The 26,824-nt window shown below is 47.3% G+C and overlaps 1 protein-coding gene and 1 long non-coding RNA gene across 3 annotated transcripts in view; both read right to left on the bottom strand.

The window, feature by feature from the left end:
• Positions 1 to 26,824, bottom strand: part of LOC308670313 — a 605,733-nt gene that overhangs the window by 353,692 nt on the left and 225,217 nt on the right. The window lies entirely within an intron of this gene.
• MKLN1 (muskelin 1) overlaps positions 1 to 26,824 on the bottom strand; it is a 95,569-nt gene that overhangs the window by 3,228 nt on the left and 65,517 nt on the right. For both annotated transcript variants that reach the window (XM_081331758.1, XM_081331757.1), the window contains 6 exons: positions 26,559 to 26,780; positions 26,069 to 26,198; positions 7,411 to 7,558; positions 6,601 to 6,715; positions 3,154 to 3,293; positions 2,171 to 2,273 (listed from right to left, as the gene is read on the bottom strand). In XM_081331758.1, coding sequence (XP_081187884.1) covers positions 2,171 to 2,273; positions 3,154 to 3,293; positions 6,601 to 6,715; positions 7,411 to 7,558; positions 26,069 to 26,198; positions 26,559 to 26,780 — 858 coding nt within the window. The remainder of the gene's footprint in view (positions 1 to 2,170; positions 2,274 to 3,153; positions 3,294 to 6,600; positions 6,716 to 7,410; positions 7,559 to 26,068; positions 26,199 to 26,558; positions 26,781 to 26,824) is intronic.

Genomic DNA, 26,824 nt, shown 5'->3' with positions numbered 1-26,824 from the left:
TTCATTAAACTAGACATTCCCAATTCCTGCAACCGTTCCTTATATGTTTTAGCCTCCAGTCTTGAAATCCACAAGTCATAAAAGAGCCAAGGTTGCCTACCCCTGGTCTAGTCTAATGAAAAGAAGGACCAGGGGGGAGACATGGTAGCAGTACTCCAGTATTTGAGGGGCTGCCACAAAGAAGAAGGGGGGGGGGTCAACCTATTCTCCAAAGCGTCAGAAGGCAAGGTAAGAAGCAACGGATGGCAACGGAACAAAGACAGAAGCAACCTAGAACTAAGGAGAAATTTCCTGACGTAAGAAAAATCAACCAGTGGAACAGCTTCCCTCCAGATGTTGGGGGTTCTCCAACACTGGAGGTTTTCAAGAAGGGACTGGACAACAATTTGTCTGAAATGGTATAGAAGAGTCTCCTGTTTGAAGACTAGATGACCTCCAAGGTCCCTTCCAACTCTATTATTGTTAAGATGTCTGTGGAGACTCTCAATCATCCAGATCATGGTTTATTTATTTATTTATTTGCTTTTTCCAAAGGCAAATGGACTTTTTATCCCCCCCCCCTTCTTTGAAAACGTTTTGCTTCTCATCCAAGAAGCTTCTTCCGTTCTAACTGACTGGCGGGGAATAGAAGGATTTGAAATCCATTTCACACACCCCCACCAAATTCGCACCCTTCTGTTCCTCACCAGTCAGTTAGAACGGAAGAAGCTTCTTGGATGAGAAGCAAAACGTTTTTAAAGGGGGAAAAAAACCATCAAGAAAGTCCAGTCGTCTTTTTTTTTTGCCGGGGGGGGGGGGGAGTAGTGGAAACACACCACTTTTGGGACAAGTAAAATGTAAAATGGGGAGGAAAGAGAAAGGGCTGGGATCAGACAACAGGCAGAGATTGGCTTCGAACATTTAATACAAGTTTAAAGCAAGTTTTTGCATTCTACTACTGTATTTCCCTGAAAATAAGACCGGATCTTTTTTTTTTTGCCTCCAAAAGAGACACCAGGTCTTATTTACGAGGTAGGCCTTACCTCACCTCCGGCACCGACAGCCCCACCCAGCCGGTCCACTTCTTCTGGGGCCGAAGTTCTGCAGCTGCATTCGGGCCTGCATTTTGCAGTCAGTCCTTTCCAGAAGGCCTAATCAGCCGAGTACTGAGCTAGGGATTCAATCTGTAGCTTGGCGCTCGGCTGCTGAGGTCTTGCAGAACGGAGCTACGGATTGAATCCATAGCTCGGTTCTCAGCTGCAGTGGCCTTCCGGAAAGCCCCATGACTGAGAAATGCAGGCCTGGCTGCAAAAGAGGCCTCAGAAGAAGTGGGCTGGCAAGGAGAGGCCTGACTGCAGCTCCACAACCCCAGTTTGATTTTTAGGGGTGCGCCTCACCCTAAAACTAGGGCTTATTTTTTGGGGTAGGGCTTATATTAGGCCCGCCCCCCAAAATCAAGGTAGGGCTTATTGTTGGTGTAGGCCTTACTTTCGGGGAAACATGGTAGCAGTAAGCCATAAGATTCCCCTTCTGTCTGAAGGCCGAATCATTGCAACTGGACTACAGACAGTCCTCGACTTACAACAGTTCATTTAGCGACTGTATGAAGTTGCAACGGCACTGAAAAAAGTGACGTAGGACCATTTTTCACACTTACGACCATTGCAGTGTTCCCAGGGTCACGTGATTTATGTTTGGCAACTGACTCACATTTATGACGGTTGCAGTGTCCCGGGGTCATGTGATCCACTTTTGTAACCTTGCAAAGTCAAGGGAACCCCTGCAGTGATTCACTTCGCAACTGTGGCAAGGGAAGTCGAAAACTGGGGCAAAGCTCACTTAAGTGGATTTCTCACTTAGCAAAGTAAATTTTGGGTTCAGTTGTGGCCGCTAAGTCGAGGACTGCCTGTAATTATTTGTTGTGGTTAGTCCGAGAGACTTTCGCTGCCCATCCAGGCAGCTTCCCCAGTCAGAGCAAGGCAGGCAGAGAGTCGTGGGAACGTACCGACTCCTGACACACCAAACTCAGGATTTCCTCCCCCAAAGCAAACACATAAAACACATATACACAACTCCCCAGGACCGTGCAGCCACACCTTTGTCATTCCAGATGCTTCAGAAGGGCCAATTCCAAGCGGATTTGCACAATTGTTTCCAGGGGAAGGGGAGACACCGAGATGTCACCACTTACCTCCTTCGTTTCCTCGGGATCCGAATGATCCACAGTGACAAACAAGTCATTCTGCAAATATTTCAGAGCGCTGAGGGGATCCGTCTGGGCTTTCTCTTCAAACCTGTGGAGACACACAAGACCAGCATGTAGCCAAGGCAGACTCATGAGACAATTTTTTTTTAAAAAAAATGGACATTGTCCAAATATAAAAGATATAGATGCCTGACACTGTTTCTGCTGGGCTGTCCGAGACCAAGAACCTCATGTGGACTAGAGCCTCCTTTTTAAACAGAAGACCACGACCTGACTTAGATTGCATTTGGCTGATCTTCTAAGTCAGGGATGTCCAACCTTGGCAACTTTTAAGACCTGGGGACTGCAACTCCCAGAATCCCCCAGCCAGCCACCTTCTAAGGGGAGTCAGAACTTGTCCTCTTGCGCCTACTTAAGGATTCCAGACTAATTCCTCACTTGACTCCTCCCCTAGTCTCACTCGGCCAATACCTCACTTCTTTTTAGCTTAACTGATAAACAGACAGGAGTTCCCTTGAAATAAATCCAACAGAAAAAAAGAGCTTTTAATCCAGGGGTCTTCAAACTTGGCCCTTTTACGACTTGTGGACTTCAAGTCCCAGAATTCCTCAGCCAGGCACGTGTGCCTGGCTGAGGAATTCTGGGACTTGAAGTCCACATGTCATCAAAGGGTCAAGTTTGAAGACCCCTGCCTTAAGACTTGTGAACTTCAGCTGACAGAATTCCTGGGCCATGATTGGCTGGCTGAGGAATTCTGGGAGTTGAAGTCCACAAGTCATAAAAGGGGCCAAGTTTGAAGACCTCTGTTTTAATGGTTGCCTTTATGGACTTTCAAGGCTTCATCCTCCCAGGAGTGAGAGATCCTATTTAAAAGGGGGAGGGCTGCGCTGTTCCTCCCAACAGCCCACCTCCACGATGCCTTTGTTAAAAGGCCTTCCCCCCCCCCCGCCCCCTTTGTGGGTCTGTACCTGTGCTTCCTTATCAAGTACTTGCAATGGCGAAGCAAGTATTCCTTGGACGGCCGGCAGAGTTTCAAGGACCAGAAGTCATCCAGCCTCATCTTTGGAGAACAAGGTTTGCCTGGATTTCCTCCAAACAAGTAATGGACCTTGAAGGGAGAAGCATGGAGAGATCTGGTCATAAATCACTGGCAGTCAGGGGAACCATCTCAGCCTTGGGTACGTTTTCCAAGAAGCACGACTGGACTTAAGGACCAAATGCTTGGGGCTGCTGTGCTGCTACTCGTGCAGCTGTTTATGGCGCCCCAGGTTTCGCACGCTCGAAAAGTGCAGAGGAGGAGGGAAACCACAGGTCTACATCTCCTTACTCTGAGGAAAAGGGTGGGAATGCAACCCCAACATATAAACCTTGGTTTCTGTCCAGGAGGACTTGCAAGAAAAGCCCATTTGATCTAGTGGTTAAAGCAAGTCCTCCCTTAGGCGTGAAAGGCAGCTGGGTGACTTTGGGCCAATCACCAGGAGACGGTGAGTTCTAGTCCTGCCTTAGGCACGAAAGGCAGCTGCATGACTTTGGACCAATCATCATGAGACGGTGATTTCTAGTCCCGCCTTAGGCATGAATGGCAGCTGGGTAACTTTGGACCAATCACCAGGAGACAGGGTGTTCTAGTCCCGCCTTAAACATGAAAGCAGTTGCATGACTTTGGACCAATCATCAGGAGAGGGTGAGTTCTAGTCCTGCCTTAGGCATGAAAGGCAGCTGGGTGACTTTGGGCCAATCACCAGGAGATGGTGACTTCTAGTCCCGTCTTAAGCATGAAAGGCAGCTGCATGACTTTGGGCCAATCACCAGGCAACGGTGAGTTCTAGTCCCACCTTAAGCATGAATGGCAGCTGGGTGACTTTGGACCAATCACCAGGTGACTGAGAATTCTAGTCCTGCCTTAGGCATGAAAGGCAGCTGCATGACTTTGGGCCAATCACCAGGAGACGGTGAGTTCTAGTCCCACCTTAGGCATGAATGGCAGCTGGGTGACTTTGGGCCACATCTGGAATAATTCTATCACCCCCATCATCCTCATCCTCACCCCCAGAAAGAGAACCCTGAGGCAGGGGCTAGCTTTCAGAGCTCAGGTTTGACTGCTTTTGCTCTCCCGTTCTTCTAGACCAGGGTTCTCCAACCTTGGCAATGTTAAAGACTTGTGGCCTTCAACTTCCCATGCTGGCTGGGGAATTCTGGGAGTCCACGTCTTAAAGTTGCCAAAGTTAAAGAGCCCTTCTCCATATATTAAGCAGTGGAGGGTCAGATTCCTGAAGATAATGGTGCCTACGCCAGCATCCCAGAGGGAGGGAGAAGCCCTCTACACGTCATGGTTGGATTCGACCAGGATGTCGCTCGACCCATTTCTACTCCTGTGACTTTATCACGGCAATGAGGAGACCTACCGTGCGTCTCACGGGAGCAAAGTCGGAGAAACTCTTAATACAAAGAGGGCCAGTCTCCACCTGTAGTGGCAGAAATTCACAACCGCCCAAGATACTTAACCTAGAGAAAGCGTTCTTACTGGTTCTCATCCAAAATTTCATAATGTTGTTGCTGTGGATCCGGCAGCTGAGTCTGAGGACTCAGAGGAGGAGGAGGAGGAGGGGCCTGGAGTGACATTAGAGTCAGAGGAAGGCCCCGAGGAGCTCCGAGACTTACAGTCGGACGAGGAGCCTGGCCCCTCTACTTGCGCTCAGGCTGAGACGCGGCTGTGCTGGGAGCCCGAGTTGGACAGTGATGAAGCACAGCTGGGACAAATCCCGGATGCACGAAAGCGCCGGCAAGAGAAGCGAGTAGGACAGAGGAATGCAATGGGGCAGCTCCAAAGGCAAAGGAGAAGGCATTAGGAAGCCACGCCTTGGCTGAATAATAAAAGGGAAGGTGTGGGAGGTGCTGGTTGCTGAAGGCAGCCGTTCGTGTTGAGGATCAAGTTTCTGTGGACTGTGTTTGTTTGCCTTGGCACGTTGACTCGGGTCTGTGAGAATAAAAGGGGTTTGGTTTTTTCTTGCGGTTCCTGCCTGCTTGATTGGAAGAGGGGTTTCCTCCTTGTGAGCAGAACAAGGACTCACGTGGGCTGGGACAGAACTGTTGTTTGGTTACCACGAAAAGATGACGATGCTATGTTATGTTTACCTTATTTGTAGCTCTATCATTCATCGTTATTGTATAGAGTTATTGGGGAAAGAAATACATACGTGGCTAGAAAAGATCCTGGGAAAACATGTAGATTTTAAACCTGAACTCTTTTGATATTAGGTATACTGCCAGAAAGGACTGATAAACAAAGCATATATTTGATTTTACAGGTAATAACAGCGGCTAGAATTATATTCGCACAAGATTGGAAAAATGAAGGCATACCATCAGATGAAGAAATAATTTTTAAAAATACTAGATTGTGCAGAGATGGACAAAGTGACTTTGAGGTTGAAAGAAAAAGAAGAAAGGAAATACAGTATTATCAAACTTGGGACTTATTTTATCAACGGCTAGAGAAAAGAATAAAGGATCAGGAATTAAATCTGTATTAGTGAAGGTAAAACTCAGACAACACGTTTGTTGAACAAGTGCGATTGAATGTATGAAAAAAAATCAATAAATCTTATAAAGGAAAAAAGGAGAAGGAGGAGAGTGCAAAGGTTGGGTTGAAACTGAACATTAAGAAAACCAAGATCATGGCATCCGACCCTTTCAATCCCTGGCAAATAGATGGGGAAGAAATGGAGGTAGTGACAGATTTTATTTTCCTGGGCTCCAAGATCACCGCAGATGGGGACTGCAGCCAAGAAATTAAAAGACGCTTGCTCCTGGGGAGGAAAGCCATGGCAAATCTAGACAGCACACTAAAAAGCAGAGACGTCACCCTGTCAACAAAAGTGCGTATAGTCAAGGCTATGGTCTTCCCAGTTGCAATGTGTGGCTGTGAAAGTTGGACCATAAGAAAGGCCAAGCACCAAAGAGTTGAGGCCTTTGAACTCTGGTGCTGGAGAAGACTCCTGCGAGTCCCTTGGACTGCAAGGCGATCAAACCGGTCAGTCCCAGAGGAGATCAACCCTGACTGCTCTTTAGAAGGCCAGATCCTGAAGTGGAAACTCAAATCCCTTGGCCACCTAATGAGAAGGAAGGACTCACTGGAGAAGAGCCTCATGCTGGGAGAGATTGAGGGCAAGAGAAGAAGGGGACGACAGAGAAGGAGGTGGCTGGATGGAGTCACTGAAGCAGGAGGCGTGAGCTTAAATGGACTCCAGAAGATGGTAGAGGACAGGAAGGCCTGGAGGAACGTGGTCCATGGGGTTGCGATGGGTCAGACACGACTTCGCAACTAACAACAACAAAGGGGGGGAGAAAAAACCCAGGTCTTAGCGTTACAATGATAACCCTTGACCACTCTACCGTATTGTCAAGCATCTTACCTTGTGCAATTCATCGTACACAAGCTGGTGTGCAAAACGCGGACACGGCTCTTCTTCCTGAAGGCTCTTGTTTGAGTTCTCTTTGGCTGCTTGATCGTTCTTGTAGACACAAGACCTAAAATGCAGGAGGTTGTTACCCAGAGGTGAACTGGCAGGTCTTATTTATCTCCTCTTAAGCTGACGTTCTACTACAAGTCTACGTTGCTAACCCATTGAGGATGATGCTACCCTCTCAGTCGTGCGATTATTTGGGCCACGTCTTCAGATCTCACACTAAAACCTGTGTACAGGTAGCCCTTGACCCAAAGGTGCTTTTTTTCAGGAGGCAACTGGACTTTCTTGTTTTTCCTTTGAAGGCATTTCGCTTCTCATCCGAGAAGCTTCTTCAGCTCTGACTGGAGGGTGGAGAAATGGAAGGATTTATACTCCTTGCAGACAGCTGGTCATTTGCATTCCTTTGAGAGAGTCATTGAGGCCACTTGGAGGTTTTACCTGTGCCCTCAAGGTCACTGGAGTGGTGCAAATGGGGGTGGGGCCTTCTTGGCTGCAGGATTTTTTTCGGCCCTGTGCAGGCAAGAAGACTCCATAGCCATTTGCACCACTCAGGTGAGGACACAGATAAACCTCCAAGTGGCCTCAACGGCTCTCAGAAAGCATGCAAATGACCGTCTCCAAGGAGTATCAATCTTTCCATTCTTCACCTGCAAATTCCAAAAACAGACAATCTGCCCTCTTATTTATTAATCAGGATGATCTCTGCACAAGGCGAAAAGAGACTTAGGAGAAGAAGAAAAAACACAATCTGCTTACCAGCTGTTTCGGACGATGTCGTAAATCCAGAAAGAATTCCGAACATTCTCTTCCCGTTTTTCCTTGTCTTTACTCAGTCCAGACAGCACATGGATCTCGTTCAGTTCCGGATCAATGGTAGCCCTTTGGGTGAAGCCGGTCATTGGAACTATCAATGAAGGAGAGCAAAGGACTGTTACATTTCTCCGAAAAATAAAAACGAACCGCTAGATCAGGGCTCTTCCAACTTGGCCCTTTTATGACTTGTGAACTTCAGCTCCCAGAATTCCTCAGCCAGGCACGCAGCCAGTTGAAGTCCACAAGTCATAAAACGACCAAGTTTGAAGACCCCTGGCTTCTATGGTCCATGCTGGCTGAGGAATTCTGGGAGTTGAAGTCCACAAGTCATAAAAGGACCAAGTTTGAAGACCCCTGGCTTCTATGGTCTATGCTGGCTGAGGAATTCTGGGAGTTGAAGTCCACAAGTCATAAAACGACCATGTTTGAAGACCCCTGGCTTCTATGGTCCATGCTGGCTGAGGAATTCTGGGAGTTGAAGTCCACAAGTCATAAAAGGGCCAAGTTTGAAGATCCCTGCGCTAGATGGTAGGTCCTTCTCAGAATCCAGAGGTTCTTGGCCAAGCTTGAGTCTTGCCAGCTTCATGGATGTTAGTCTCACACGGTCATTAAAAGTAAATTGGTGGAAAGGTGGATATTAATGCCGGTTTAAATCCTATCCATTGGATACACTCGCTCTTAAAATAATGAATTGAAAGGATAGGGGATACCAAGCGGGCAGGAGGAGGAACTAGTGCAGATCTAAAGGGAATCACAGCGATACGGGCTGACTTTAAAGGACCACAATAGCAGGAGGTGAATACATTTTACACAAGAAGTTGCCGTCAGGATAGCCACAAATATGCATGCTTTGTTTTTGCATAGAAGCCGCTAACGGTCAGTCATGTGCAATTGGAGCCACAGCGTTTTGTACCTTCTCTAACCGGCCCCATTTCAGCCTATCTTAGATCTACTCTGCCTGGAATGAGAAGACGGAAACTGGCGTGATCGCCAGCATCGTTCCCTGGAGGAGGTCTGGAGGAGCAGATCTTCACCCAGATAGGCCACAACTCCACAATCAATCAATCAAAGAAACAATGAATACCTCTTTCCTTCTCTCTCTTTCTCTCTCCCCCCCCTCTCACTTTCTATCTCTTTCTCCCTCTCTCCCTCCTTCTCTCCCTCTCCTTCTCTCCCTCCCTCTCCCTCTCCCTTTCCCTCTCCCTCCCTCTCTCCTCTCTCCCTCCCTCTCCTTCTCCCTCCCTCCCTCTCCCTCCCTCTCCTTCCCTCTCCCTCCCTCTCTCCTCTCTCCCTCCCTCTCTCTTTTTCCCTCCCTCCCTCCCTTTCTCCTTCTCCCTCCCTCCCTCTCTCCTCTCTCCTTCCCTCTCCCACCCTCCCTCTCACCTCTCCCTCTCCTTCCCTTTCCCTCCCTCCCTCTCCCTCCCTCTCTCCTCCCTCCCTTTCTCTCCCTCTCTCCTTTTCCCTCTCCCTCTCTCCTTCTCTCTCCCTCCCTCTCCTCTCTCCCTCTCCTTCCCTTTCCCTCCCTCCCTCTCCCTCCCTTTCTCTCCCTCCCTCTCTCCTTCCCTTTCCCTCCCTCTCTCCTCTCTCCCTCCCTTTCTCTCCCTCTCTCCTTTCCCCTCTCCCTCTCTCCTTCTCCCTCCCTCCCTCTCTCCTCTCTCCCCCCCTCCCTCTCTCTCACTCACTGACTATACAGGGAGTTCTCAACTTCCTTCTGAGTGTTGAATTATTGGGGGACCCCTGACTACAAGACCCTTCCAGCCCTAAGACTCTATGATTCCAAGATGCTGGGCAGCCACTCGTTCCAATACGGCCCCCACTTCGGGAGTTTAACTCAACAGTGAGAATTCCCCGGTGAGGAACCCCCCGAAGGGAGCCATCAAAGGGATCTGCCGAAGCCTCCCCCCCTTGAGCCTGTTTCTACTTCAGCAGCTGCCTGGATGGCCTTGAGGAAGGCCGAAGGCCTCACATTAATGCCCATCAAAGCGTAATTAAATAATTGGCCGCTCTGGTGTTTACAGGGCAGGCCCTGCTCCCGTCTCCCCCAGCAACCGGCCTTTTCAGCTGGCATGCGTAACCGGCATGTGATCTGGCCGCCGGTTCTGTTTTCCTCTCTTCTCCTTCTGGATCATTTTACAGTTGGGGAAGGGGGGGGGATGGGGTGGGGGGAGAAGACAGGAACATCATCAATCCGTGCCTCGTATCCGGGTCAAGTTGTTCGGGCTTCAGAGGCGGGAGGATGCAAATCCCACCGGTACCCCAGCCTTGTGCCAGCTCCCACCAGCCTCAATTTCTCCCCCCCTCTCTCTCTCTGGTATAAACACACACACACACACACACACACACACACCCAGGACGGAGGGACGGATGTTCTTTCCAAATTCACAACCAGCCTCGGGGCACCTTGACCTTGCCAATTCTGTTTCTGTTTTGTTTTTTCTGCTCCAAGCTTGATCCAAACTCTAAAGGGGGGGGAGGAGGAGGAAGAGGAGGAGGAAGGGGGGGGGGGAAACACACATCATGATGTGACTAAGCAATTCTCGGCAACACAAACACCAGAGGCAGCCTGAGCTGAGGAAAAGCTTCTCGTGACTCAGATGTTCGGGGAGGAAAACAAAACGCACAACGCAATCTCTCTCTCTGCTTTGCGCTCCGATTCAATTCGCTGCCTCCTGAACGCGGGGGTGGGTGGAAAAAGAGAGACCCTCCGGGAACGATTCTGGATGAGAGGGGGGAAAAGGGCAGTCCTCGACTTACGGCGATTCACTTAGTGACCGCCTGGAGTTACAACGACCCTGATCAAAGTGACTTAGGACCCCTTTTTTCACACTTTTGACCGGTTGCCGCATCCCCACGGCCGCGTGAGCAAAATTTGGACACTCGGGGAAACTGACTCGTATCTATGACGGTCGCCGTGTCCACGGGGCTCACGGGATCCCCTTTTGCGAACTTCCGACAAGCAAAGTCAATGGGGGGGGGGGAAGCCAGATTCGCTTAACGGCCCTGTTACTCACTTAACAACTGCAGTGACCGATTCAGAGGGATAGATTCGGTTTTGGTAAGACAGTGCTTGATGTGCCCCAATATTATGAGGCTAAGAGACCGAGGAGGCACAGTGGTTAGAATGCAGCATTGCAGCCCGACTATGCCAACAGTCAAGAGTTCGATCCTGACCGGCTCAAGGCTGACTCAGCTTTCCATCCTCCCGAGGTGGGTAAAATGAAGACCCCGATCGTTGGGGGCGATAGGCTGAAGCTGTAAACTGCTTAGAGAGGGCTGTAAAGCACTGTGGAGCGGTACATAAGTGTAAGTGCTATTGCTATTGCTAAGTCTGCCGACTGCCAAGAGTTCGATCCTAACTGGCTCAAGATTGACTCAGCCTTCCATACTACCGGGGTTGGTAAAATGAGGACCCAGATTGTTGGGGGGGCAACAGGCTGACTCTGCAAACCACTTAGAGAGGGGTGTAAAGCAATGTAAAGTGGTATATAAGTCGGAGCACTATTGCTAAGTCGGAAGGAAGGAAGGAAGGAAGGAAGGAAGGAAGGAAGGAAGGAAGGAAGGAAGGAAGGAAGGAAGGAAGGAAGGAGGGAGGGAGGGAGGGAGGGAGGGAGGGAAGGAAGGAGGGAGGGAGGGAGGGAGGGAGGGAGGGAGGGAGGGAAGGAAGGAAGGAAGGAGGAAGGGAGAGAGGGAAGGAAGGAAGGAAGGAAGGAAGGAAGGAAGGAAGGAAGGAAGGAAGGAAGGAAGGAGGGAGGGAGGGAGGGAAGGAGGGAGGGAGGGAGGGAGGGAGGGAGGGAAGGAAGGAAGGAAGGAAGGAAGGAGGGAGGGAGGGAGGGAAGGAAGGAGGGAGGGAGGGAGGGAGGGAAGGAAGGAAGGAAGGAAGGAAGGAAGGAAGGAAGGAAGGAAGGAAGGAAGGAAGGAAGTCTAAAAAATTGCAGTAAGTCTGATAACCATCCCCCACTGGTGGATTTATTTTGGTCTGGCCCAAATAAAAACCCATGCCCTCTAACTTTCAAATCTCAGCCCACATAAAGAACTGAACACATATTATGGGGTACGACAGATCAGATTCATTCTTTCGGCAGAGAAAACACAAACACAGTGTCAACGAAGGCCAAGGGAGGAGCAGTCCCCATCCGCACATGACTAAGTGGCCGTGGGCTGACCCCTGTCAAAACAAGACACTTGCCCCAAGGAGGCCAGGAAGATGCCTCTGACACGCTGCAATTCTGCACTGGGAATTTTTAATCTGCGTATAAATTTTGCCTGCTTTTCAGCCAAAGCGCTCTGCTCTTCTTCGGCTGGTTGCAGGCAGGACAAGCAAAAGGAAAGCAGGGGAGCCATCTTTGACAAGTTTTCCTGTCAAAGCAAAGAAATCAGATTTTCATTCTTTGTGGTACCGAGAGCTGAACGAAGCATGGGCATTTCAAATAAAGTGGGTGTGTGTGTGTGTGGGGGGGGGGTCCAAAGTGCCCTCTGAACTTGGTAGCTCTCTTGCAGATATTCCGTTCAGAGGTTGGCACGAGGACTGATGATGTTCCCTAGTTGGGTCATGAAACGCCTGCAAGGAAACCACCCAGCTCAGAGAGCACCCAGGACCCCCCAGTTCTCCTCCTTTTTTCTTTCTCCTTCTTCCCCTTCATTCCTCCTCTTCCTCCTCCTCCCCACAAACCCCACTCCCCCCCCAGCACTGATGGTGTTACCTAATTGGGCCATGAAACATCTGCAAGGAAACCACCCAGCTCAGAAAGCACCAAGGACCCCACAGTCCTCCTCCTCCTCCTCCTCCCCACAAACCCTACTCCCCCCCTAGCACTGATGATGTTACCTAGTTGGGTCATGAAACGCCTGCAAGGAAACCACCAAGCTCAGAGAGCACCAAGGACCCCACAGTTCTTCTCTTCTCTTCTCTCTTTCTTTCTCTTTCTCTTTTTCTTTTTCGTTCTCTCCCTTTCTTTCTTTCTTTCTTTCCTTCCCTCCTTCCTTCTTTCCTCCCTTCTTCTCTTTCTTTTCCTCCTCTTTACTCTGTTCTAGCACTGGAGATGTTCCCTAGTTAGGTTATGAAACATCCGCAAAAAAACCACCCAGCTCTTGGTGCAACCAGGACCCCACAGTTCTTCTTCTCCTCCTTCCTTCCTCCCTTCCTCCCTTCCTCCCTTCCTTCCTTCCTTCCTTCCTTCCCTTCCTTCCTTCCTTTTCTTTTCCTCCTCTTCACTCCCTTCTAGCCCTAACGATGTTCCCTAGCTGGGTCATGAAACATCCTCAAGAAAACCACCCAGCTCAGAGGGCACCCAGGACCCCAGAGTTTCAACCCTGAGCTACAAAATATTCTCCTTTATTGGTATTTCAAATGCCACAGCTCCTTTGTCTGCCAGACGGACAGGTGAGATCCTCAAAGGAAAGGAATCCTACCGAGATCTTCACGTAGGAAAAGCAAGATTATCCCAATCTCTCGACTTTGGGGCCCTGAGTTTGTAACAATCCTCCCTGCCCCACAATATTGATTCAAACACAGGTGGTCCTTCACTTACAACCACCTGTGCAGAGTCCGTTCAAAGTTCCAAGGGCGCCGGGGGGGAAAAAGGATTGATTTATTTATTTAATTATATTATATTATATTATATTATATTATATTATATTATATTATATTATATTATATTATATTATATTATATTATATTATATTATATTATATTATATTATATTATATTATATTATATTATATTATATTATATTATATTATATTTGTATACCGCCCTTCTCCCGAAGGACTCAGACCTGTTCTCACATTTACACCCGTCACAGCATCCCCCCCCCACTGTCACATGATCAACATTTAGAAGCCTGGCAACCAGCATGCGTTTACAATGCTTTGGTCATGTCCCGGGGTCATGTGACCCCCATTTGCAAGCTTCCCAGGCGGGAAGTCAATGGGGGAAGCCGGATTTGATTACGGTAATAATCATGTGGTTCATTTAACAGCTATAGTTATTCACTTAACACCCATGGGCGAAAAAAGCCCATCGTTGTGATTGGGCCAATCACAAGGAGACGGGGAGTTACCAAGTCAACTGGGTGATTTTTGAGAAAATCACTAAGGGACACTGAGTTCTAGTCCCGACTCGAGTGACTTTGAACCAATCACCGGGGGACGGTGAGTTCTAGCCCCGCCTTAGCCATGAAAGCCGACTCGAGTGACTTTGAACCAATCACCGAGGGACGGTGAGTTCTAGCCCCGCCTTAGCCATGAAAGCCGACTCGAGTGACTTTGAACCAATCACCGGGGGACGGTGAGTTCTAGCCCCGCCTTAGCCATGAAAGCCGACTCGAGTGACTTTGAACCAATCACCGGGGGACGGTGAGTTCTAGCCCCGCCTTAGCCATGAAAGCCGACTCGAGTGACTTTGAACCAATCACCGGGGAACGGTGAGTTCTAGCCCCGCCTTAGCCATGAAAGCCGACTCGAGTGACTTTGAACCAATCACCGGGGGACGGTGAGTTCTAGCCCCGCCTTAGCCATGAAAGCCGACTCGAGTGACTTTGAACCAATCACCGGGGAACGGTGAGTTCTAGCCCCGCCTTAGCCATGAAAGCCGACTCGAGTGACTTTGAACCAATCACCGGGGGACGGTGAGTTCTAGCCCCGCCTTAGCCATGAAAGCCGACTCGAGTGACTTTGAACCAATCACCGGGGGACGGTGAGTTCTAGCCCCGCCTTAGCCATGAAAGCCGACTCGAGTAACTTTGAACCAATCACCGGGGGACGGTGAGTTCTAGCCCCGCCTTAGCCATGAAAGCCGACTCGAGTGACTTTGAACCAATCACCGGGGAACGGTGAGTTCTAGCCCCGCCTTAGCCATGAAGGCCGACTCGAGTGACTTTGAACCAATCACCGGGGGACGGTGAGTTCTAGCCCCACCTTAGCCATGAAAGCCGACTCGAGTGACTTTGAACCAATCACCGGGGGACGGTGAGTTCTAGCCCCACCTTAGCCATGAAAGCCGACTGAGTGACTTTGAACCAATCACCGGGGGACAGTGAGTTCTAGCCCCGCCTTAGCCATGAAAGCCGACTGAGTGACTTTGAACCAATCACCGGGGGACGGTGAGTTCTAGCCCCGCCTTAGCCATGAAAGCCGACTGAGTGACTTTGAACCAATCACCGGGGGACGGTGAGTTCTAGCCCCACCTTAGCCATGAAAGCCGACTGAGTGACTTTGAACCAATCACCGGGGGACGGTGAGTTCTAGCCCCGCCTTAGCCATGAAAGCCGAGTCGAGTGACTTTGAACCAATCACCGGGGGACGGTGAGTTCTAGCTCCGCCTTAGCCATGAAAGCTGACTGGGTGACTATGGACCAATCATCAGGAGATGGTGAGTTCTAACCCTGTCTTAGCTATGAAAGATGACTGGGTGACTTTGAACCAATCAACAGGAGACGGTGAGTTCTAGCCCCGCCTGAGCCATGCAAGCTGACTGGGTGACTATGGACCAATCATCAGGAGACGGTGACTTCTAGTCCCGCCTTAGGCATGAAAACCAGCTGGGTGACCTTGGGCCAATCACCAGGAGACGTTGAATTCTAGTCCCGCCTTGGGCATGAAAGGCAGCTGAGTGACTTTGGGCCAGTCCCTCTCTCTCTCAGCTCAACCCACCTCACAAGGTTGTTGTTGTTGTTGTTGTTGTTGTTGTTGTTGTTGTTGGGAAAATATGAGAAGGAAGATTAGGTATGTTCATCGAATTATTTATAAAAATAATAAAGGCTAAGACTGAAAAGTCTAAAATAAAATGCCCCACTTTCCGCCATGCAGGGCAACATTTCTCAAAACGCCTGACCCACCATTTTCAGTCACAGACTCCTAAATTTACTGAATGCTGAATAACAAGAGAGTTGAAAGGGACCTTGGAGGTCTTCTAGCCCAACCCCGTACCCAAGCAGGAGAAGCCTACACCACTCCAGACAGATGGCTGTCTAACCTCTTCTTGAAAGCCTCCGGTGATGGAGCGCCCACAACCTCTGGAGGCAAGTCGTTCCGCTGGTTAATTGTTCTCACTGTCAGGAAATTTCTAATATGTGTATAGGATTTTGTTTAGATAGATAGATAGATAGATAGATAGATAGATAGATAGATAGATAGATAGATAGATAGATAGATAGATAGATAGATAGATAGATAGATAGATAGATAGATAGATATAGATAGATAGATAGATAGATAGATAGATAGATAGATAGATAGATAGATAGATAGATAGATAGATATAGAGATAGATAGATAGATAGATAGATAGATAGATAGATAGATAGATAGATAGATAGATAGATATAGATATATATTAGAAATATTTGGCAAGATGCTTTAGAGTCGACTAACAGTCGCCAGCCCTAGCTAGCAATGCCAAATTTGAAGGCCCGTGGAAACTACAATCCCAAACCCATATTCTGAGTCTCTTTTTATTATTTCCTTCAATGAATCAATCTATTGGCAGAGACAGACGGTGATATTCTGCTTCCCCACGGGCTCTGGTGTCAGAAATGGATGCTGAATATGGACAACACCCTGTTTAAACTGCGTGACATAATCATGCAAATTGGCCTTCAAACCAAAGCGATTTTGCATTACTATATACTCTGCAGAGGCAAGCGGAAAAACAGGAAAACACCAGTCCAATGTTTACATATAAAACAGAAGTGTTGGCAGGAAAAGGGAGGGAGAGAAGGAGGGGGGGAGAGAGAGAAGGAGGGGAGAGAGAAAGAGGGAGAGAGGGAGAGAAACAGAGACAGACAGACAGACATAGAGAGAGAGAGAGAGAGAGAGACAAAGAAAGAGAGAGACAGACAGAGGGAGGGAGGGAGGGAGGGAGGGAGGGAGAAAAGAAAAGAAAAAACAGTGAAAAAAAGAAAGAGGGAGAGAGACAAAGAGAAAGAAAAAGAGAGAGACAAAGAAAGAGCCAGAAAAAGAGAAAGAAAGAAAAACAGAAAGAGAAAGAAAGAGGAAAGAGACAAAGAGAGGGGGGGGAGACAGAAATAAAAAGAGAAAAAAGGGAGAGAGACAAAGAAAAAGAGACAGAGAAAAAAAGAGAAAAATAAAGAAAAACAGAAAGAGAAAGAAAGAGGAAAGAGACAGAGAGAGGGGGGGGAAGGAGAGACAGAAATAAAAAGAGAAAAAAGGGAGAGAGACAAAGAAAAAGAGACAGAGAGAAAAAAAGAGAAAAATAAAGAAAAACAGGAGACAGAGAAAGAGGAAACAGAGAGAGAAAGAGAGAAAAAAAGAGAGAGAGAAAGAGAAAAGAGAGAGAAAGAGGGGGGGGGCACCTACTTCCCTAACAAATTTAGTTCACAGCTGCTTGTGTTCAAAGACGCTGTCAAGCCTGCTATTTTTACTAACTCACTCATAAAAATTGCTAGGTACATTCCCACCCACGGTCTTGCTGCCAGCAGAGAAAAGAAAAGGGGAAAAAAGAAAGAAAACAAAACTTTAAATATGTTTAAATGTTTTTCTGTTTTGGCAACAGGTGGGGGAATGCACGTTAGGGGGTTACACGAGGCACAAAGCGATGAAATCGGCAAGAAGTGCCCGGAGACTCCTCGCTTGGTCCCTCGAAAAGGAGCTTCTCCATGGGGGACACTAGGTGGTCGATGTACAGAGAGCTTGAAAGCGAATTCGGAACTTCGTTATTCTACACGCCTACAGTAGGGAGAGCCTCTTGTTGCGGGTGAAGAAGGAGAGTGCAAAACTTGGGTTGAAACTGAACATTAAGAAAACCAAGATCGTGGCATCCGGGCCCTCTCAATTCCTGGCAAACAGATGGGGAAGAAATGGAGGGAGTGACAGATTTTATTTTCCTGGCCTCCAAGATCACCGCAGATGGCGACTATAGCCAAGAAATTAAAAGACGCTTGCTCCTGGGGAGGAAAGCCATGGCAAATCTAGACAGCACACTAAAAAGCAGAGACATCACCCTGCCGACAAAAGTGCGTATAGTCAAGGCTATGGTCTTCCCAGTTGCAATGTGTGGCTGTGAAAGCTGGACCATAAGAAAGGCCGAGCGCCAAAGAATGGAGGCCTTTGAACTCTGGTGCTGGAGAAGACTCCTGCGAGTCCCTCGGACTGCAAGGCGATCAAACCGGTCAGTCCTAGAGGAGATCAACCCTGACTGCCCTTTAGAAGGCCAGATCCTGAAGTGGAAACTCAAATCCTTTGGCCACCTAATGAGAAGGAAGGACTCACTGGAGAAGAGCCTCATGCTGGGAAAGATGGAAGAAGGGGACGACAGAGAAGGAGGTGGCTGGATGGAGTCACTGAAGCAGTAGGCGTGAGCTTAAATGGACTCCAGAAGATGGTAGAGGACAGGAAGGCCTGTAGGAATGTAGTCCATGGGGTCGCCAGGGGTCAGACACGACTTCGCAGCTAACAACAACAACAGTGGGGAGAACTTTATATGCTCTGTCCTCAACTTACAACAGTTCATTTCATGACTGCTCCAAGTTACAACAGCAGGGAAAAAAGCGACTTGTGACTCACCCTCCTTGCAGCATCCCTATGGTCACGGGATCTAAATTCAGAGGCTTGGCAACTGGCATGTGCTTATGACAGTTGCAGTGTCCTGGGGGGGGGGTGTCATGTGATCCCTTTTGGAAACGTTCTGACCAGCAAAGCCAATGGGGGAAGCCAGATCCACTGAACCACCGTTAAGTGACTAACTTAACCGCTGCAGTGATTCGCTTAACAACTGGGGAAAGATAAAGGTCGTCAAATGGGGCAAGGCTCGCTGAACGAAGGTCTCACGCAGCAACAGAAAGTTTGGGCTCCCTTGTGGTCATAAGTCGAGGACCTCCTTCCTGTAGGCACAGAGGTGGAAAAGAGACACTAATTCCCACGGTGCAAGAATGGATGGTTGGCCCTGATGGCAAAACTGAGTTTTAATTCAAGAGAAGAATTTGTCTACTTTTTGTCTCTAGAATAGTACAATAGAATAGAGCTGGAAGGGACCTTGGAGGTCTTCTAGTCCAGCCTCATGACCAAGCAGGAGAACCTATACCATCTCCAGTCTCTTCTTAAAAACCTCCAGTGTTGGAGCACTCACAACTTCTGGAGGCCAGTTGTCATGGTCCTCACTATTCGGAAATTTCTCCTGAGTTCTAGATCCTTGATTAGAATAGAGTAGAATAGAATAGAAGCTGGAAGGGACCTTGGAGGTCTTCTAGTCCAGCCCCCTGCTCAAGCAGGAGAACCTATGCCGTCTCAAACAAATGACTGTCCAGTCTCTTAGAAATCTCCAGTGATGGAGCACCCACGATTTCTGGAGGCAGGTTGTTCCACTGGTTAATTGTCCTCACTGTTAGGAAGTTTCTCCTTAATTCCAGGTTGCTTCTCTCTTTGGTCAGTTCCCAACCGTTGTTTCTCTTCCTTCCCTCTGGTGCTTTGGAGAATAATTTGACCCCCTCTGCCTCGTGGCAGCCCCTCAAATACTGGAACGCTGCTATCGTGTCTCCCCTATTTCTTCTTTTCTTTAGATTAGCCAAACCCAAGTCCTGCAGCCGTTCTTCCGTTATGTTTTTGGTCTCCAGGCTTTTGATCATCTTAATTGCTCTTCTCCGCTTCTGGACTTGATACTCAAAACAAGAAACAATGAAACTTTGAGGTCTTGAGGGCTAGAATGACTTCGTCGTTAAAACGGCTAGAAACGGTCAGAAACGTGAAGCAACAAGTTAAGGCGGTTACTTTTATGCATTTTGCCGCTCTGGAAAAAAGTTGGAAATCGCTATTTTTTTTTCTTCCTCCCCGCTTTTCTCTGTATCCTTTAACTTTTTTCCCGCTTGAGCAGGGGGTTGGACTAGAAGACCTCTAAGGTCCCTTTCCAACTCTGCTATTTTATTATTTATTTATTTATTTTAATTCCATTTATATCCCGCCCTTCTCCGAAGACTCAGGGCGGCTTACAAGCTTAGCATTATTATGCTGTTATTTTCCAATTTTCACTTCGTTTTGCATTTTGTTTGATAACAAACCGTAACGAAAGATTAAAGTGTCTAAAGATATGTACGTAGGCCACATTAAGGAAGGACAAGGGAACAAGGACAGTGTCAAGAGAATATACCTCCAAAAGAAACAAGGCCAGGACTGAACAAAACACCGACTTGGTCATTACAGATTAGAATTAATTTTCTGTAAAATGCAGCGTCCTGTTTATAAAATTAGTTGATCCCTAATGGCACCACACTGATTTGACGGTCTTTTATTAACATCCGTGCACATGTTATTAGTCTCTTGCCTTCCGGCAGAATTAGTCAAAAAAAAAAAAGAAAAAGAAAAAGAAAAAAAAACGAGGCTAAGATGGGATGATTAAGAAAAAACGGAGCTTGGATTAGAAAGGCAGGCAAAAGCGGGAGAGTCCAAATCTGGATGGAGATGAACGAAGGAGAGTAACAAGAAAGAGGAAAAGCATTATTCACCAAAGCTCCAGAGGGCAGGAGAAGCAGCAACGGATCATGGAAACTCACCAAGGAGAGAAGCAACCTGGAACTAAGGAGGAATTTCCTAAGAGTGAGGACAATTAACCAGTGGAACAATCTGCCTCCAGAAGCTGTGAATGCTCCAACACTGGAAGTTTCTAAGAAGAGACTGGACAGCCATTTGACTGAAATGAATATAGGGTTTCCTGCCTGAGCAGGGGGTTGGACTAGATGGCCTCCACGGTCCCTTCCAACTCTGTTATTCTATTCTATTCTATTCTATTCTATTCTATTCTATTCTATTCTATTCTATTCTATTCTATTCTATTCTATTCTATTCTATTCTATTCTATTTCATATTTTCTATTCTATTCCATTCCATTCCATTCCATATTTCTATTCTATTCTATTCTTCTATTCCATTCCATATTTTCTATTCCATTCCATTCTATTCTATTCCATTCCATATTTTCTATTCTATTCTATTACATTCCATTCCATATTTTCTAATCTATTCCATTCCATTCCATATTTTCTAATCTATTCCATTCCATTCCATATTTTCTAATCTATTCCATTCCATTCCATATTTTCTAATCTATTCTATTCCATTCCATATTTTCTATTCTATTCCATTCCATTCCATTCCATTCTATTCCATTCCACATTTTCTATTCTATTCTATTCCATTCCATTCCATTCCTCTTTTATATTTCTATTTCTATTCTTTGAAGAAGCAGCAGCTCATAAAATGCTGAAGGTCACACTTTTTGATAAAGGCTGGGAACAAAAGCAGCTTTGCTTTTAATATTGATATCAGCCCTTCGAGGTAGGCCAGATCAAAAAAAAAACTGCATGAGTCTGGCTAGGATTAAACTCTACTGATATCAAGTACAGGAACTGCTTGCCTTCAGATGTTGTGGGCGCTCCCTCACTGGAGACTTTTAAGAAAGGACTGGACAGACACTTGTCTGAAACGGTGTAAGGTTTCCTGCTTCAGCAGTGGGTTGGACTAGAAGACCTCCAAGGTCCCTTCCGACTCTTGTCCTGTTACTTCTGTTCAACTCACCCTGAAACCAAAAATTCATCCCCGGCAGAACTATCAATGAATTGTAACAGAAGGTGGCTGGTTAAATTCAGGTAGACTTCAACTTACGACAATTCGCTTGAAGTTGCGACGACACCGGAAAACACGACTTAGGGCCAGTCCTCACACTTAACGCCCTCCGCAGCGTCCCCATCGGTGTGTGATCAAAATTCGAGCAACCACCAGCATTTATTAATGACAGCTATACCGTCCCGGGGTCATGCGATCACTATCTGCAACCTTCCCAGCTGGCTTCTCACAAAGGAAGTTAATGGGGTGGGGGGATGCCGGATTCACTTAAGGACCCTGTGATTCACTTAACAACGGCAGCTATTTGCATAACAACTGTGCCCCCCCCCCAAAAAAGGTCACAAAATGGCGGGCGACCCGCTTGAAAGGTGCCTTGCGTAGCAACAGAAATCCTGGCCCCAGTTGAGGTCGCGAGGACGACCTGTGTACGGTGGGAACAATCCTGCCAAACCATCCAGTGAATCAAATTAGGCTTTTTGTCCTGAGACCAGAGGCCAAAAAAAAAAAAAAAGGCTGCACTCCAAATATAGCAATCTCCTGAAAAAAGGAAGGGACCCCGCGCGGCTTTCAAGGGGAATCTATTCTTAATGCAATCAAACGCTGAGTCGATAGTCCAGCAGTGCCGCTTCTAACAACTTTGTTTCCAGAAAGCTCAAAAGCAGGAGACACACAAAAAAAGACACACCACCGTTTGGCTTCCTATCCAGCTTGCAGCTGGAATTCAAGAGTCCTCTGCCTCTAAACACGGGCATTTCGTGTAACAATGGGAGGTGGAAGCTTGCTTTCTTCCTTCCTTCCTTCCTTCCTTCCTTCCTTCCTTCCTTCCTTCCTCACATCCTTTTTTCCTTCCTTCCTCCTTCCACACTCTTTTCCTTCCTTCTTTTCATCCCTCCCTTCTTCACTAACTTTGCTTCCTTTCTTCCTTCCTTTCTTCTTTCCTTTTCCTCCCTCCCTCCCTAACTTTCCATCCTTCCTTCCTTCTTCCCTCTCCTCTCATTCCCACCTTCCTCCCTTCCTTCCCTCCCTCATTCCCTCCTTCCTCCCTTCCTTCCCTCCCTCCCTCACTAACCTTCCTTCCTTCCTTCCTCCCTAACCTCCCTCCTCATTCCCACCTTCCTTCCTTCCTCCCTCCCTCCCTCCCTCACTAACCTTCCTTCCCTCCCTCCCTCACTAACCTTCCTTCCTTCCTTCCCTCCCTCCTCATTCCCACCTTCCTTCCTTCCTTCCTTCCTCCCTAACCTCCCTCCTCATTCCCACCTTCCTTCCTTCCTCCCTCCCTCACTAACCTTCCTTCCTTCCTTCCTTCCCTCCCTCCCTCCCTCCCTCACTAACCATCCTTTCCTTCCTTCCCTCCCTCCTCATTCCCACCTTCCTTCCTTCCTCCCTCCCTCACTAACCTTCCTTCCTTCCTTCCTTCCCTCCCTCCCTCCCTCCCTCACTAACCATCCTTTCCTTCCTTCCCTCCCTCCTCATTCCCACCTACCTTCCTTCCTTCCTTCCTTCCTCCCTCCCTCCCTAACCTTCCTTCCTTCCCTCCCTCCTCTCATTCCCAACTTACTTACTTCCTCCCTTCCTCTCCCTCCCTCTCTGCCCATCTCTAAATAGCTGGAACATCTGGGAAATGGATGGATTTTGGACGGTGCCAAGTTGGGGAAGGCTCTTTCACCAGTTCATCTCCTCTTTTTCTGGGACCAACTCTGAAGATGTTCATTCGTCCAAGGCGTGCGTTGGGAAGAGGAAGAAGAGGAAGAGGAAGACCTGCCATCTTCTGTCAAACCCCCAGACAAAAGGGGGCTACTGCAACTGAAACCCCTCACTTTTGTTCCTCCTGGTTGTAAGAAAGACCCGTCCTAACACACACACACACACACACACACACACACACACACACACACAAACACACACAAACACACACCCCTGCACAAACAAGGGGAATGTTCAGGGCTGTTTATTTACTTGCCCAGACAGACAAGGACGGTTGGGGCTAGAATGCTATTCATTCACCATTGCTAAATGAGTCATTTGCCTACAAAGGATGCTATTCAGCGTAACAGGTGGTGTTGTTTCCCCCCACACACACACTTTCTTTCTTTCTTTCTTTTTTAAGGTGGCTAAATATGTCTAGAATATGTTTGGCCAGAGGATCCTGGCTGGGTTGTTAAGTCACAAGATAGTCTGTTTTCCTCAAGAAATGAGCTCATCGCAGGTGGCCACAATGGAAGCAAACAAGCATTGAGCTTTAGAGGTTACGTAGCTGCAGCCTCTTCATTCAGAAAAAACTACGTTACCCCAAATTAGGAGCATTCAGATGACTGGACTGGACTGGATTGGGCCAGACTGGACTAGACTAGACTAGAAAATGGAATGGGATAGGATAGGACAGGACAGGACAGGACAGGACAGGATAGAAAATATGGAATGGAATGGAATAATTGGAATAGAATGGAATAGGATAGAATAGGACAGGAATAAAATGGAATGGAATAATTAGGATAGGGTAGGACAGGACAGGACAGGACAGGACAGGACAGGACAGGACAGGACAGGATAGGATAGGATAGGATAGGACAGGACAGAATAGAATATGGAATAAAATATAGAATGGGGGATAGAACAGAACAGAATAGCAGAGTTGGAAGGGACCTTGGAGGTCTTCTAGTCCAACCCCCTGCTCAGGCAGGAAAAGCCAGAATTAAGGCCAGAATGCTCATCATCTTTGATTTTTGGCCACAGAAGCTGGATTTGTAATTGTGTAAAAGCTCTGGAGGACGTCGCATTGCGAAACGCTTTCAATCAACTGTGCTGCAAATCTTTAGCAAGCACAAGCAGTCCTTAACTCAGAACCTTTCGTTTGGTCACCATTCCAAGTTACGACGACATTGGGGAGAAAAAAAGTTATGACCGTTTTTCACACTCACATCCACTGCAGCATGCCCTGTGGTCAGGTGATCAAAATTCAGACCCTTGGCAACTGACTCGTATTTATGGCGGTTGCAGTGTCCCGGGGGTGGGGGCGTCAGGTGATCCCCTTTAGCGACCTTATGGCAAGCAAAGTCAATGGGGGAAGCCAGATTCATTTAACAACTGGGTTAGTAACTTAACTACTGTGATTTGCTTAACAACGGTGGCAAGAAAGGTCGTCAAATGGGGCGAAGCTGACTTAGCAACTGTCTCGCTTAGCAACAGAAACGTTGGGCTCAATTGTGAGTCGAGGGCTATCTGTACTTGCGTAAAAAAAAAGTGATTATTTCATTTTATACGAGAAAACGCTCATATAGCCAGGCCTATATATGCACTACACCAGGGGTCTTCAAACCTAGCCCTTTTATGACTTGTGGCCTTCAACTCCCAGAATTCCTCAGCCAGCATGCCTGGCTGAGGAATTCTGGGAGTTGAAGTCCACAAGCCATAAAAGGGCCACGTTTGAAGACCCCTGCACTAGACAATAAATACCTGATTTTATTTAAACTATGGAAGGAAAACCAGGAACGTTTGCCCACGTTTCAAACGACAACAAACAACGGGAACAGCATTCCAGTGGCTCTTCTCAATTTTAGGTAGCAGATGTTTCTGCTCTGTCCAAATTTATTGTGTAGATTTTGGAGGCTTCACTTTCCAAAAACAAAAACAGCCCGTTCCAAAGCACAGCTGGAACCACTGGAACAACACAAACAAAGCTGCTGCAACATTTCTTTTCAATGGACCTGAGAGTAAGGATTCCTTTTATTAAAACAAGGCTGTTTCTTTTTTTTTCTTTTTTTTAAAAATCTGTCCTGTTTCAAAAGATTGCTCTACACCTGGGGTAGGCCACTAGGCCCCTTTATGACCTGTGGCCATCTAACCATTGAAGCACAGCATTGTGTGTGTGTGTGTGTGTGTGTGTGTGTGTGTGTGTGTGTGTGTGTGTATAAATCATACATATATATCTATACACCTATATATATCTATCTATCTATATCTATATCTATCTATATCTATCTATATCTATCTATATCTATCTATATCTATATCTATCTATATCTATCTATATCTATCTATATCTATCTATATCTATATCTATCTATATCTAGATATCTATCTATATCTATATCTATATATATATCTATAGATCTATTATATCTATATCTATCTACATCTACATCTACATCTACATCTACATCTAATCTATCTATCTATCTATCTATCTATCTATCTATCTATCTATCTATCTATCTATCTATCTCTATATCTATATATGTATAATCTATATCTATCTATCTATCTGTCTGTGTGTGTGTTTGTGTGTAGATTCCCTTTTATTTCCCCATTGACAGGCAAAGTCAATGGGGAAGCCAGATTCTCTTAACAACCGTGTGACACACTTAAGAACTGCAGTGGTTCCCTTAACAAATGTGTCAGGGAAGGTGGTAAAATGGGAGGGGGGGGAGCCTCACTTAACAAATGTCAAACTCAGCAACATAGATTTTGGGCTCAATTGTGGTCGTAAGTTGAGTTCAAAATAGGAGGTTCAGAGATACACACACACACACACACACACGCCTCCAAAAGAGACACCAGATCTTACTTTTGGGGTAGGCTTTATCTCACCTCTAGCACCGACGGCCCCACCCAGCCGGTCCACTTCTTCTGGGGACGAAGTTCTGCAGCTGCATTTGGGCCTGCATTTTGCAATCAGGCCTTTCCAGAAGGCCTAATCAGCCGAGTACCTGCAGTGTCCTTTCCAGAAATGCAGGCTTGACTGAGAAATGCAGGCCTGGTTGCAGAAGATGCCTCAGAAGAAGTGGGCCGGGAAGAAGACCTGGCTGCAAGGTAAGTGGGTGCAAGGCGGGTGGGGCAGATCCACCCACCCAATCCCTGCCCTAGCTTGATTTTTAAGTGTGTGCCTCAACCCAAAATTAGGGCTTATTATTGGGGTAGGGCTTATATTAGCCCCCCCCCAAATCAAGCTAGGGCTTATTTTCCACATAGGCCTGACTTTCAGGGAAACAGGAGTATCAGTCACACCAGCAACTAAAACAAATTCCAGGCTTACCCATCCCTGAATCCTTTTTGGTGCCGTCCGAAATGATATCCACGTGGTCGCTGTCCACGTCGTAACTGAAGAAATCGTTCAAGTAGGTTTTCGACCTTTGCCCGCCAAACATATACAGACAACGGTTTTTCTAAAAAGGAAAGAAAAAGAAAGATACGCTGTCAATTGCACGCAGTTTTTAGGTATGGTTTTAGAACGGGGGTCCCCAAGCCCCGCTCCGTGGACTGGTACCGGGCTGTGGCACATCAGCAACTGGTCCGCACAAACAAGCAAAGCCCCATCTGCGGGATGTAGACAGCACACAAAACCACGCACCCTCTGGTTTGTGGAAAAACCTCTCTCCACGGAACTGGTTCCTAATGCCCAAAAGGTTGGGGACCTCTGTTTTAGAAGACAGGTAAGTCCTCAATTTACAACCACAACGGAGCCCCAGAATTACGGACCTTAAGTGGCTGCTGTCGTTAAGCAAAGTACCCAAGACTGTCCTTACTGAATGGAATAGCATGCAGTGTCCTATTCTGGACTGGACGTCTTCAGGGCCAGCATTACACGAATCTTCTCGCAAGAGTTTCCATATCCGGCACTGACAGTCGAAAGCAAAGAGGCCGCTGAATTGTGGCTCGCTGGCTCGGCTATCATCCACGCTGCCGTTGCATGTCAAAATCCTACCCCCGAAGGTGTAGATCATGTGTTTCTCTGAATCCATGCACATCTGCAACAGATGGGAGGCATTTCCATTAAAAGTCACACGTGTCG

The sequence above is a fragment of the Vipera berus genome, assembly GCF_964194415.1.
Source record: "Vipera berus genome assembly, chromosome: 6".
NCBI classification, from domain to species: Eukaryota; Metazoa; Chordata; class Lepidosauria; order Squamata; family Viperidae; genus Vipera; species Vipera berus.
This window is presented reverse-complemented; position numbering and strand designations above follow the sequence as displayed.